Source organism: Protopterus annectens, chromosome 1.part1, assembly GCF_019279795.1.
Source record: "Protopterus annectens isolate FY-2018-M chromosome 1.part1, PAN1.0, whole genome shotgun sequence".
Lineage (NCBI taxonomy): Eukaryota > Metazoa > Chordata > Ceratodontiformes > Protopteridae > Protopterus > Protopterus annectens.
The window spans coordinates 1691467981-1691481070 of record NC_056726.1 but is presented as its reverse complement, the minus strand read 5'-3'; the positions used below and the strand labels follow the sequence as shown (position 1 = coordinate 1691481070).

General features: G+C 39.9%; 1 protein-coding gene across 1 annotated transcript in view; it reads right to left on the bottom strand.

Moving 5' to 3' along the window:
• Nucleotides 1-699: 699 nt before the first annotated feature.
• LOC122814024 (integumentary mucin C.1-like) overlaps nucleotides 700-13090 on the bottom strand; it is a 38035-nt gene continuing 25644 nt past the window's right edge. The window contains exon 2 of the mRNA XM_044086613.1: nucleotides 700-1637. Coding sequence (XP_043942548.1) covers nucleotides 1191-1637 — 447 coding nt within the window. The 3' untranslated portion in view covers nucleotides 700-1190. The remainder of the gene's footprint in view (nucleotides 1638-13090) is intronic.

The window sequence follows — 13090 nt, the reverse complement described above, 5'->3', positions numbered from 1 at the left end:
ATTTTCCGATATTATTTAACAGCATAAAATTAAATACATACACAAACATATATGTGTGTGTGTATAAATATATATATATACATATATATATATATGTGTATATATATATATATATATGTGTGTATATATATGTGTATATATATATATATATATATATATATGTGTGTGTGTGTGTGTGTGTGTGTGTGTGTAATATATATATATATATATATATATATATATATATATATATATATATATATATATATATATATATATATATATGGATTCACTTTATAATCTCGAAATACTGAAATCTTGAATTTCAGTATCTCCAGACTATAAAGCCGAACATTCACAATATCGAATTATAAATACACCCTCCACCACACAAACAAACATACATACACCTTCCTCCCCACACTGGAACAAACCAACAAAACACACACAAATACAACAACACAAATACACACACCTTCCCTACATATAAGCAGGGGGGCAAGTCCCCCTGCACCCCCCACACCCCCGCTACTTATATATACTAATACCGAGGTGACACTAAAAAGACAAAGACACTAAACCCATCACTACATACTCTATATTCCCCTTGCACAAACACACCACATACGTACAAACACCACTACTGTCAACACTTACACACTCACACTCTTACCTATCTACCCTAACCTACACCTAAAACTTCCCAAAACACTCACATACACTCAAATCCCTACCCAAAACCCTTATAAAAACAGCACTTACCTAAATTTCCACATATATCCACACAGCAGCAGGCAAACCAAATCCCACTGCACACCGCACCTTACAAACACAGGAAATCCCATGTTCCATGCCACCACAACCACAAATTCGACACCAGATTCAATCAAGTGCAGTTTCACTAAACTGCACTTTCGACATTTTCACCTCGAGATACTGAAATTCGAGATTTCAGTATTTTGAGATAGTAAAGTACTTCCATATATGCATACACACGCATACATGTATCTATATCTATCTATATTTATAGCTAAAGTGCAAGTGAGGGTTGCTTAATTGCTGCTTCTAATTTGATAAAGGCAGACAACAACTGATTAGTCTAAGTGAAGGTGTACAATTCCCATTATTATTCACTGGCACATTTTACAAGTAATGACATCCATTTCTTTCACACTACATTTCTACGTTTGTTTTCACAACAAATATGACTTCTAATACATCAGTGAATGACACAATGAGAAAAGGGTCAGGAGCAGAACAAGGGTCAGTGATATTCCAATGTGTGGGCCAGATATACTGGTGGTGGGGCTAACTGTTGTTATAGTGGCATTAATAGTTGAACTTGTTTCATTTCCAGTTGCAATTTGGGCAGTAGTTCCAGTAACTGCTGTAGATGGCTTAACGGTTGTGCTGTCTTTAATCTGAGGTGATGTTGTTGTTTTTGTTGTTACTGATATTCCTGTCAATGAAGTCTTTGATGCTGTTGATGCTGTTGTCATTGTTGACTTTGCTGTTGTCGGTGCTGCTGTTGTTGTTGTTGGAGCTGCTGTTGTTGTTGTTGGTGCTGGTGTTATTGTTGTTATAGTGGCCGAACTTGTTGTTGAATCAGATGTTTTTGTAGTACCAACTGAAGGTGTGGTGATCACAGCTGTAGAATCCTGCAAATTTCATAGAAAAAAAAACAATGTTGGTACTAGTGTTCCATTATAAGATATTCATCAGTATATGTTTCTCACTAAATTATTTTTTTGAAGATGGTAACATGCGCAGTGAAATACTGGAATGTTAATGTTATTAGATCCAATCATGCACTATTAAACAGGTGATTTATTTTACTAGATATGTGGAGGAAAATAAATGAAAGTAGGGATTTGACACAGATTACATTACATCTAATGAAATGTTCTTAGTAATTGTCACACGCCTTTATTGTTTCAAAGTGCCTCCATACAATGACTGAAGATATTTCTAGATAATTATCTTAACTGGTTGCATAATCATTCTGTACCATGTACATTATAACTGTGTTTTCCTTGCAGCTTAATCAAAATAAATACTTACCGTGACCCATTGCAACTTCATAGGCACAGAGGGATAAAGCCCTGACTGTGATCCAGAAAACCTGAGTTAGACTAGCATTTTGGGCTCTTGGAGTTAGTGTGGGGGAAGTGAGGTTGAACCCTACTTACCTCTTCTTGTTTGGAGGGATGGAGAATGTATGACGGGGGATATGCTTTATGGCAAAATTGATAGCAGAGCTCAAGGATCACATGGAAGCGATATCTACAAAGCAATAGGGCCACATATCAATAACATAGCAAACATAGGTGTGGACCTCTGTTGTAAAGCCCATTATAATGGGTATGCATAGGTGATGGCAGGGCTAAAAAAATATAGCCGATGACTATCTGAGTGATGGCATCCATGATCAACTATTGGACCAAAGGGTTGCTGAGAACCCAATGATCAACAAAAAGTAGTTGGAAAAAAATGATCATCCACATCAAAGCACAGGAAAACATAATTTCAGGGATGCGCACCACTCTCATTCCTTTTTATTGTCATCTGTCTTTCTTTTTAACAGTTTTCTTTGTTACCTGTAAAGAAATTCCCTCACTGCAAAGTACAGTTTGCTGACAGAAAGAAATGAAAAAGAATGATGTTTTGTACCTAATGTTATTCCATTAATTTGGTGCTTCAAGTCCAGCAACTAGTGTACCTTATCTCAGTTCTGCCATGTTAGTCATCCAAAATTATGACAGATTTAAAAATTTGAAAACCCTGATAAGATTAAAATAAGTTTCTGGTTTAAGGAAAATAGTCTTCACAAATGTTCCTAGGAAACTCTGTGCTACACCTTATAAAAGGAGGTCAGAATCTCTGCAAATAAATCCCTAAAACATTTTTTTCTGAAAATACCTAAGTTAAAAGACTGAAATAAAAAGTATTAATACAAGAAAAATGATAGATAATTGCAGTGGTACAATGCTGTGGTTACAGAATTGTAGCATGCATATATAATTCTGTCTTTCTTTTGTTCATGGGTTCATAGTTAAATACTAGGCTATATGCCACTGAGAGCCATTTTAAGCCCATCCATATTCCCTTTTTGTGCCCAAATTAACCTAGCTCATTTGGTTAGAGATTGGTCTTGCTCCTCACATGGTTGATAATTATGTATTAGCCCTAATGAAAATAACTGGGATTATACCATAGATAATTTGAGGGGACCAATGCATAGGATGAAACATTTAAGAGTTGCCCCTGTTAGTAGCACAGCCTGCAGTCCTGGGATAAATTTTCTGTTTCCATTCCATAGGTCCACATTGTACTTGAATATGGACAGGGATAGACTTTGTTTTATGTGGATGGGGAGTCTGTTCCATGGCAATGATATTCCCTGCTGTTCCTCAAAACTATTCTTTTGATGATGCAGAAGAGATTTAGATCCCTAGACTGAGTATTTCTGATGCCATTTGACATGCTGATGTGCAGTAAATCCATTAGTATTAGGATGAAGAATGCCTTTTGTGCTAGACATAGGTCACCTCTTAGCAATCTGTAAGATACAACTTACAGTGAAAGGACTTTCAGTCGGTCCATATTGGACATGATATTAGGCCTTGTGTCCTCTTAGTAAGGTATCTATGTGATCAATCCAGTTGTTGCATGTGTCTGAACAGACACATGTGAAAGGGGGCATTATACTCCATGACTGGTCTAATGGTGACTGACTAAAGGAGGGCAAAGATTTTCCTAGATCTAGCCGCTATTTCTTTATTTATACACTGCACGATATGGAAGAATGTTATTACAACAATAGACACATGTTGGTCGAAAGTTAGGTCATTGCCCACAAAAGTTCCCAAATCCCAAACAACTAGGTCAGCTCTTAGGAGTTTATTGGCAATGTGGTAGAAGAACTTTATTACAACAATAGATACATGTTGGTCAAAATTAGGTCACTGTCCACATAAATTCCCTAATCCCAAAGAACTAGGTCAACTCTTAAGAGTGTGGTAATTCTCGGAGGTAAATTTCTTCCCAAAGGATGCAATAATGCATTTCTGGGATTTAGTTTCAATCCATGATTTTGACACCAGTTATTTATTTAAGACAAACCTTCCTGCAGGGTGGCTACATCATTTAGAGATTCAATGACTGTTCCTAGCTTGCAACCATCTGCAAAATTAGTCAGCCTGAACCGTTTGGTATGGGCTTTTACTTCAGAAAAGTAGATTACAACCAAGATAGGTCCCTGCACACAACCTGGAGGGATTCCACTGCTGACTGGTCACTTTGTGGAGGTAACTTCCCCTATTTTGATTTCCTGCATCCTATCTGTTAGCCATCTGGCAATCCAGCAAGTCTAATAGCAGCTTTTATACTATCCCTGAATGGGGAATCATGTCAAAAGTTTTTCCAGCTCAAAGTATGAAGTGTGTACCATTTTGCCTTCATACATACTTTGATGACCTTTTCAAAAAATCCACAAGGCTGAGTAAGTGGGACCTGATCTTTACAAATCCAAACTGAGATGAGTCATGTGTTTGGAGGTTCCCTATGTCCTGATTGTTTAGTTCAATGATATGTCTTTCCAAGGCTTTGCACATGAGGTTGGTCAATCTTATGGGTATATAATTTCCTGGGTCTGTGGGAGGTTCTCCCTTATGCAAAAGAATAACTGTAGCTGTTCTCCATTCAATTGGTACAAAACATGTATGGAGGCTGAGGTTTGTAAGAAAAGGAGATACTGCCAGTCCAGCTATCTGTAATTTTGTAAGTGGTTGTGTGTCATTTGTGAATATCAATGTGATTCATATGTCTGTCTTAGAAATGTATTAGAACTGTATGTCATATTGTATAGAAGTGTGCTGAAGAGATACTTTTATACAGTATTGTAACTGTTTAACAGGGGAGACTGAAATACAGGAGATCAACTTGCAAGGTTGGGTAGGGTGAGGGGACCTATGGATTTGATTCGAGATGAGTGAGAGGGTGAGTTTGAATCCCACAAAGAGTCTCTTGTGGCATATGTCCTAAACCTCAGGACAAGGCTCAAGGAGCTCATGGACTTGGCCCAGGAGAACCTGGCAGAAGCCCAACAGCAGAAAAAAGTCTCATATGGCAGGAATGTTTGAGCTAGAGAGTGTGCTATAGGGCAGCAGGTAATGATTCTCATTCCTGTCAGACCCAACAAGCTGCAGGGAGCTTGGAAGGGACCCTTTAAAGTGGTAAGGAAGGTCAGTGATGTTAACTACATGGTTGAACTGCTAGGCAGGAGGCAGGGACACAAATTGTACCATGTTAACATGATGAAACCTTACTATGACAGGAAGGCCCTGGTGCTGAATATTTGCAGTGGATTGTGGGAGGAATTTGAGGGGGATCTGGTGACTGATCTCCTCAGTGAGGCTCGGACTGACTCCTTGGTAGAAGGGGTAGCAAAGTCCCAGCAGCAATCCCGTACCCAGGTTCAAGAAATCTGAGCAGTGTTACAGGAGTTTGGGGACATGTTCATTGGGAAACCATGGTGCACCCACCTGGTGTAGCACCATGTGGATACAGGACTCCCAAAGGCCAATTAAGCAGACCCTTTATAGGGTGCCTGAGAGGGTCAAACAGACTCTGAGGGAGGAGATACAAGAAATCTTGGAACTAGGGGTAATCCAGGAGTCCAGCCATCCCTGGGCCTCCACAGTGGTGCATGTACCAAAGAAGGATGACAGCATCAGGTTATGTGTGGACTACAGGAAATTAAATAGTAACACAGAGTCAGATGCTTTCCCCTTGTCTAGGACAGATGAAGCCATAGAGCAGCTGGGTGGGGTTAAGTATCTCACCACTACTGATCTTACCAAGGGTTAATTTCGGGTGCCCTTGACTCCCTGTGCTAGAGAGAGGTCAGCCTTTGTGACTCCTTTCAGCTAGTATGAGTTCACAAAGATGCCCTTTGGGATAAAAAAAATGCTCCAATGACTTTCCAGGAGCAGAGAATTTTGCTCTTGCTTACTGGATGATATGGCCATCTACAGCCATTCTTGGCAAGAGCCTTCAGCATCAATAAATTATTTCCAGGAAGAAGGAGTGCTGTCTTGTATTGTTGTCTGTAAGAGCCTTCAACATGTCAGGGAGGTGCTGGGCAGAATACAGAGGGCAGGGTTGACCATTAAGCCCACTAAGTGTCATATGGGTATGGCAGAGTTCTCCTACCTGGGACATAGAGTGGGGCATGGTAAGATCAGGTCAGAACCTGCCAAAGTGGAAACCATTCAGGCATAGCCTGCCCGTGTTACAAAAAAGCAGGTGACGGCATTCTTAGGGACAGCAGAGTACTACAGAAAGTTTTTACCCAATTATAGCACCATATCTGCTCCCCTCACAGAGCTGACAAGGAAAAACAGGCCAGATAAAGTAGCGTGGACCCCAGCATGTGAACAGGCATTCCAGAAGCTTAAAAGAGCTTTAGGAGGACCCCCCTGTGTTAACCAGTCCAGCTTACAGTAAAGAACTTGCTATGCAGGTGGTTGCTTCAAACCAAGGGGTGGGGGCTGTACTCAGCCAAGTTTCCTCAGAGGGAGAAGAGCACACAGTGGTGTATCTCAGTCGTAGGCTCCAAACTAAGAAGGAATGATATGGAGCTGTAGAAAAAAGAATGTCTATACAGTGGGCACTGCAGAAACTTAATTCTTATCTGTATAGAAGGAAATTCACCATAGTTACAGAACACAATCCCTTAACATGGCTACATCGAGCCAGCCAGCAAAATGCCAAGTTACTAAGGTGAAATCTAGGGCTGCAGGCATATATGACAGTGCAGCACTGCAGTGGGGTTAGCAATGCCAATACGGATGGGTTCTCAAGACAAGGTATGGGGTAGTGTATTCCCAGATAGGCTAAACTCACTCAAGCAGTGTTTCTCAAGGGTCACTTGAAAAACTAGCTTGAGTTTTCAGGGCAGGCGAGAAATGTAACAAAAGGAGATACTGCCAGCCCAGCTAGCTGGTATTTTGTAAATAATTATATGTCATTTGCAAATATTAATATGACTTATATAGAAATGTAACAAAATGAGATACTGCCAGCTGAGCTATTTGGAATTTTTAAGTGATTGTGTGTCATCTGTGAATATCAACATGATTCATATGATTGTGTTACGAATGTATTAGAACTGTATGTCATATTGTGTAGACATGCTGAAGAGATTTTTTTTTATAAAGTATTGTAACTGTTTAATAGGGGAGGCTGAAACACAGGAGATTAACTTGCAAAACATCAGATGAATGGCTGAGGTTAAGTTACTTTATAGCTGGGCCATAAATAAAAGATGTTATCACTCATCTTTCAGTGCAGTAAAAGACACCATGTCTAGAACTAGAAGTTGTATTGTCTTTACATGTTGAAAAAAAGTGAATTATTTTGCAACTTCCACCATTTGCCTTAGATGTAAGAGAAGTCCTTGTTTATGTGTTTTTGCAGAGAGATGCTAAATGCTGGCAGTTTCTAACAATGGGGTTTAGCTTGGGAACTAAAGTCAGGTGACAAAAAGTGATGTAGTCTTTTAAGCTAACCCAGCGTAATATTTGATATTAATTTAAGAACTCTCTGAGAGAGAGAGAGAGATAGGGCATTTTGTATTTTGTCTTTGACCTGACAGCATTAACTGGGAAACCCACTCACCATATCTGTCTTGCCTTACTATGAGTAAGTAAGTCTAGGGTAAAATACTTTCTCTTAGATAAAGTTAGGAATATAGTGACGATAACTTATGTGTTTTCTTTATTTATTTGAGACTGTCCTGCAATGTTGTTTTAAACATTTCATGTGATTTTAAACTCTGAAGTAACTGTGATTATTTACTAAGCATTTTCTTGTTCTTTTATTATTTATTATTAAAAATATTTAAAACGTTTAGTTGTGGCTGGTTTGTCTAGAGATATTTAAGCTTTTAGAGTACTTGTATATCTATTTGGTGACACTGTGCAGGTCACTTCAAATAGCCTTGCTCTTGGTCAAACTAACATTTGGATGCATTACATAGTAACATTGGACACCCTTTGCTAAGGGACTTAAAGTAGTTGATAACTAGTGGCTGGTGGCAGTGAAAACTACCTTATATTATGGGCAGAAGAGGACATAGCTAGTAAACCTGTGCCACCCTATCCCAGGTGTGTGTCTGTGTGTGTATAAATCAAACCTCAAAGAGTGTGTCTGTCAGCTACTTGGGCGGGGACATGAAGCAGTGGCTGGACAGAGCGGGTGCTAGAGATCTTGGCTTGGCCACTCAGCTGAGATTTCAACTCTATAGCTGTGTCAGTGGAGAGTCTTACTGGAGACATGGAGAAAGAGGGAGAAACCAGCACCAGACTGACTGTAGTCTCTGTTTGTTCTTAAGGGAAATTGCACTTTACTGTGATTATTTACTAAGCATTTTCTTGTTCTTTTATTATTTATTATTAAAAATATTTAAAACGTTTAGCTGTGGCTGGTTTGTCTAGAGATATTTAAGCTTTTAGAGTACTTGTATATCTATTTGGTGACACTGTGTAGGTCACTTCAAATAGCCTTGCTCTTGGTCAAACTACCATTTGGATGCATTACATAGTAACATTGGACACCCTTTGCTAAGGGACTTAAAATAGCTGATAAGTAGTGGCTGGTGGCAGTGAAAACTACCTTATAGTCTGGGCAGAAGAGGACATAGCTAGTAAACCTGTGCCACCCTGTCCCAGGTGTGTGTCTGTGTGTGTATAAATCAAACCTCAAAGAGTGTGTCTGTCAGCTACTTGGGCAGGGACACGAAGCAGTGGCTGGACAGAGAGGGTGCTAGAGATCTTGGCTTGGCCACTCAGCTGAGATTTCAACTCTATAGCTGTGTCAGTGGAGAGTCTTACTGGAGACATGGAGAAAGAGGGAGAAACCAGCACCAGACTGACTGTAGTCTCTGTTTGTTCTTAAGGGAAATTGCACTTTACTGTGATTATTTACTAAGCATTTTCTTTTTCTTTTATTATTGATTATTAAAAATATTTAAAACGTTTAGTTGTGGCTGGTTTGTCTAGAGATATTTAAGCTTTTAGAGTACTTGTATATCTATTTGGTGACACTGTGCAGGTCACTTCAAATAGCCTTGCTCTTGGTCAAACTACCATTTGGATGCATTACATAGTAACATTGGACACCCTTTGCCAAGGGACTTAAAGTAGCTGATAAGTAGTGGCTGGTGGCAGTGAAAACTACCTTATAGTCTGGGCAGAAGAGGACATAGCTAGTAAACCTGTGCCACCCTGTCCCAGGTATGTGTCTGTGTGTGAATAAATCAAACCTCAAAGAGTGTGTCTGTCAGCTACTTGGGCAGGGACATGAAGCAGTGGCTGGGCAGAGAGGGTGCTAGAGATCTTGGCTTGGCCACTCAGCTGAGATTTCAACTCTATAACTGTGTCAGTGGAGAGTCTTACTGGAGACATGGAGAAAGAGGGAGAAACCAGCACCAGACTGACTGTAGTCTCTGTTTGTTCTTAAGGGAAATTACACTTTACTGTGTGTGCACTTGTCATCCTCCCAGTGTGTATGTCCCCCACTGTTGCCAATGGTGAGGATTGAGGCTCCTTGATTACTGGGCCAGTGCTGGGGCATCATAAGGTTGAACATTGTTGAAAGGGATGTGAAAAATTCAAAGTCAAAGTCAAAGTAAACTTTATTGTTATTTAGACTCACACCTCATTGTAGGCCAAAAGAAATTTCTTTGCCTCAAGCTTTGTGTGCAGATAATACATATAAATGTAACAGATAAAAACATTTGTAACATTTGACGACATGACACTAGGACATAATTACATTTTTATATCTCTATCTATTAGCAGCACTTAGTATTGCACAGGTAGATATATTATACAGTTGAGACTTGAGCCTTATGAAACTAGAGCACTTTCAATTGTACGGAGTGTAACTTGTTCTTTGCATTATTGCACAAAAAAGTAAGAAGCTTTCAATGAGATATAGCACATGTGAGAAGAACCTAACAGTGGGCTGATTACACTTTAAGGGAAGATATTCTGTTCAAACTGTGTGGCCTCTGGCTAGGTGACCTCTTGGCTTTCATTGCTACTGGAGTTTAGTAATTGTATAGCCTAAAGAAAGAAGCTATTTCTGAATCTAGTCAGTTTGTAACATATACTTCTGTAGCGCTTGCCCAAAGTCAAGCAGAAGAACAGTCTCTGAGCTGGGTGAGTTCCATCTCTGACAATCTTTGTAGCTCTGCTGAGACACTGTGCCAAGTACACATCCTGTATAGAGGGAAACATGGACCTGGTGATCTTCTCAGCCACCTCCACCACCCTTTGGAGAGCCTTACAATCTGTAGCTTTACAATTCCCATACCATTCTGTGATATTGCTTGTCAAGATGCTTTCAATGGTGCCTCTATAGAAAGTTGTGAGGACCGAAGATGAAAGGTTTGCTCTCCTCAACCTGTTGTGCCTTCTTGACAATGTGATTTGTGTTAATGGGCCATGTCAAGTCTTCTGCGATGTGCACTCTCAGGAATTTGGTGTTCCTCACCCTTTCTACTCTTTCTCCCTTGATTGTCAGAGGGGGGCTTATGATTTTTCCTGAAGTCCACTATTACCTCTTTGTTTTTTTTTACATTCAGAGCCAGATTGCTGTTATCACACCAGTCAATCAAATGTTTCACTTCCTCCCTGTATGCTGTTTCATTCCTATTGCTGATTAAGCAGTCTACTGTAGTGTCATCCACAAATCTGATGATGTGATTTGAGCTGTTCCTAGCTGCACAGTCATGAGTCAATATGGTGAACAGCAGAGGACTGAGAACACATCCTTGAGAGACTCCCATGCTCAGTGTAGTATTTTCTAAGGTGTTATTGCCTATGTTCACTCTTTCTGTCTGTCAGTGAGGAAGTCCAAAATCCAGTTACACATGGGAATGCTGATGCCCTAATGAATCAGTTTTTCTATCAGATGTTGGGGTATAACTGTGTTAAAGACAGATCTGAAGTCAATGAATAATAGTCAGACATAACAGGTCTTGTTTTCCAGGTGAGCCGTGGATGTGTGCTGTGCCAGAGAGATGGCATCTGCAGTGGAGTGGTTCAACCAATAAGCAACTTGGAGTGGATCCAATTCTGCAGGGAGATTTGTTGGTAAATAGTCTTTGACCAGTCTTTCAAAGCACTTCATTACAGTAGAAGTGAGAGCTACTGGACGATAGTCATTCAGGCTAGTTGGTTCAGACTTTTTGGGTATTCGTATGATTGTTGTGTTCTTGAAGCACTTGGGTACTATGGCCTGATATACAGATGTGTTAATTATGTCAGTAAGAAGTGTCATCATTTGAGAAACACAGTCTCTTTGCACATCCCAGAATGTTGTTTGGTCCAACCCCTCTTCTTGAGTTAACCCAGCTAAGAGTTCACTGAACATCAGCTGAATTGACGCAGAGTACTAGTTCTTTTTATCTGGTGGTGAGTTTCATGGCTTTTGTGCCATTCTCTTTGTCAAACCTGCTGAAGTAGGTGTTGAGCTCATTTAGAAATTTGGTGTTGTCCTCACTCTTTGAAGATACAGGTCTGTAGTCTGTTAAGGATTGTATTCCCTGCCACAGATGTCTGGAGTCCCTAAGGTCTGAGAAGTTACTCTGAATTTTCTGTCTGTAGGCACACTTTGCCTTCTTTATTCCCCTATTTAGGCTCTTTCTGGTCTCTATGAAGGCATCCTTGTCACCTGCCTTTAAGGCAGCATTGCATGCTCTTAGGAGCTCATATACTTCATTTGTGAACCAGGGTTTTTGTTTGGCCCTTATGGTGATGGTCTTGTTGACTGTCACATTGTCCAAATGCTTGGATATGTATGCCAACACAGATTCTGTGTACTCATCCAGATTGATGTGTTGGTTCCCCATATCCATGTCCTTAAAAATATTCCAGTCTATGTTTTCAAAGCGGTCCTGGTGTGCTGAGACTGATCCCTCTGGCCATACTTTTATTTATTTTTTGGTTGGTTTGACTCTTAGTTTGTACACAAGGATTAGCATGATGGCCAGATGATCTGAGTTACTGGGCGCAGGTGGGTTACTGCCTTATAAGCCAGCTTGACACCTGTATGTACTTTGTCCAATATGTTCTCTCCCCTCGTAGTGAAGTCCACATGCTGGTGATAGATAGGACTGACTTTAGGTTTGCTTGGTTGGGTAAACTGTGTATTTTGATTCTGCAGTTCACTGATTGACTGGTGAAGCTTGGCCAGTGCCTTGTTCACCTTGGCAGTGGGAGGAATATATACAGCTATGATGCTCACACCATTAAATACCTTTGGCAAGTAGAAGGGTCTACATCTTAGCAACAAGAACTCAATGTTTTCAGTGTATTGAGTGATAACTGCCTCACAGTTGGCACACCGTCTGTTATTTATGTAGATATAGACACCTCCTCCCTGTGATTTACCACTGATGATCTGATTCCTGTCAGGTCTAAATAATGTCAGTCCTTCCACATGCACTGCACTATCGCTGATATTATAGGTTAACCATGTCTCTGTGAACATGAGCATGCAACTGTTTCTCACCTTGCTTTTTGCAGTTAGTTCTAGCCTTTTGTAGTCCATCTTGTTATTCTGGGAGTGAACACTGGCCAGTAGCATAGATGGAAGTGCAGGCCTGTGTGGTTTATTCTTTAGCCTCACATATTATACAAATCTAGTTCCTCTTTTCCTCAGTCTTTCACATCTTTTCCTTCTTCTTTTAATTTTAGAAGTTTTAGAAGTCAGATTTGCTTGAGCAACATATTTTTCTCCAAGATTAACTATAATCCTTTGTTCCTGAAGTTTGTGGAGTTCCTGAAGTGTAGTAGGTATAACAAGCCTCACAGACAACAGCTCATCAAATCTGCATCACTATGAGCTTTAAGATCAAATTTCTAGAAGTGTCTCTCTACTATAACTTAGTTTACCTACCATATTTTCCCTTGATTTTGGATATTTTGTTGTTTTAGATGTAAAGCAAGACAAATAGTGCATATTTCCCTGTAGAGCCAAAGCAGCCACAGTCACACAGGGCGCCGCCATTTTTTTTTTTTTTTTTTTGGTTGTTGTTGTT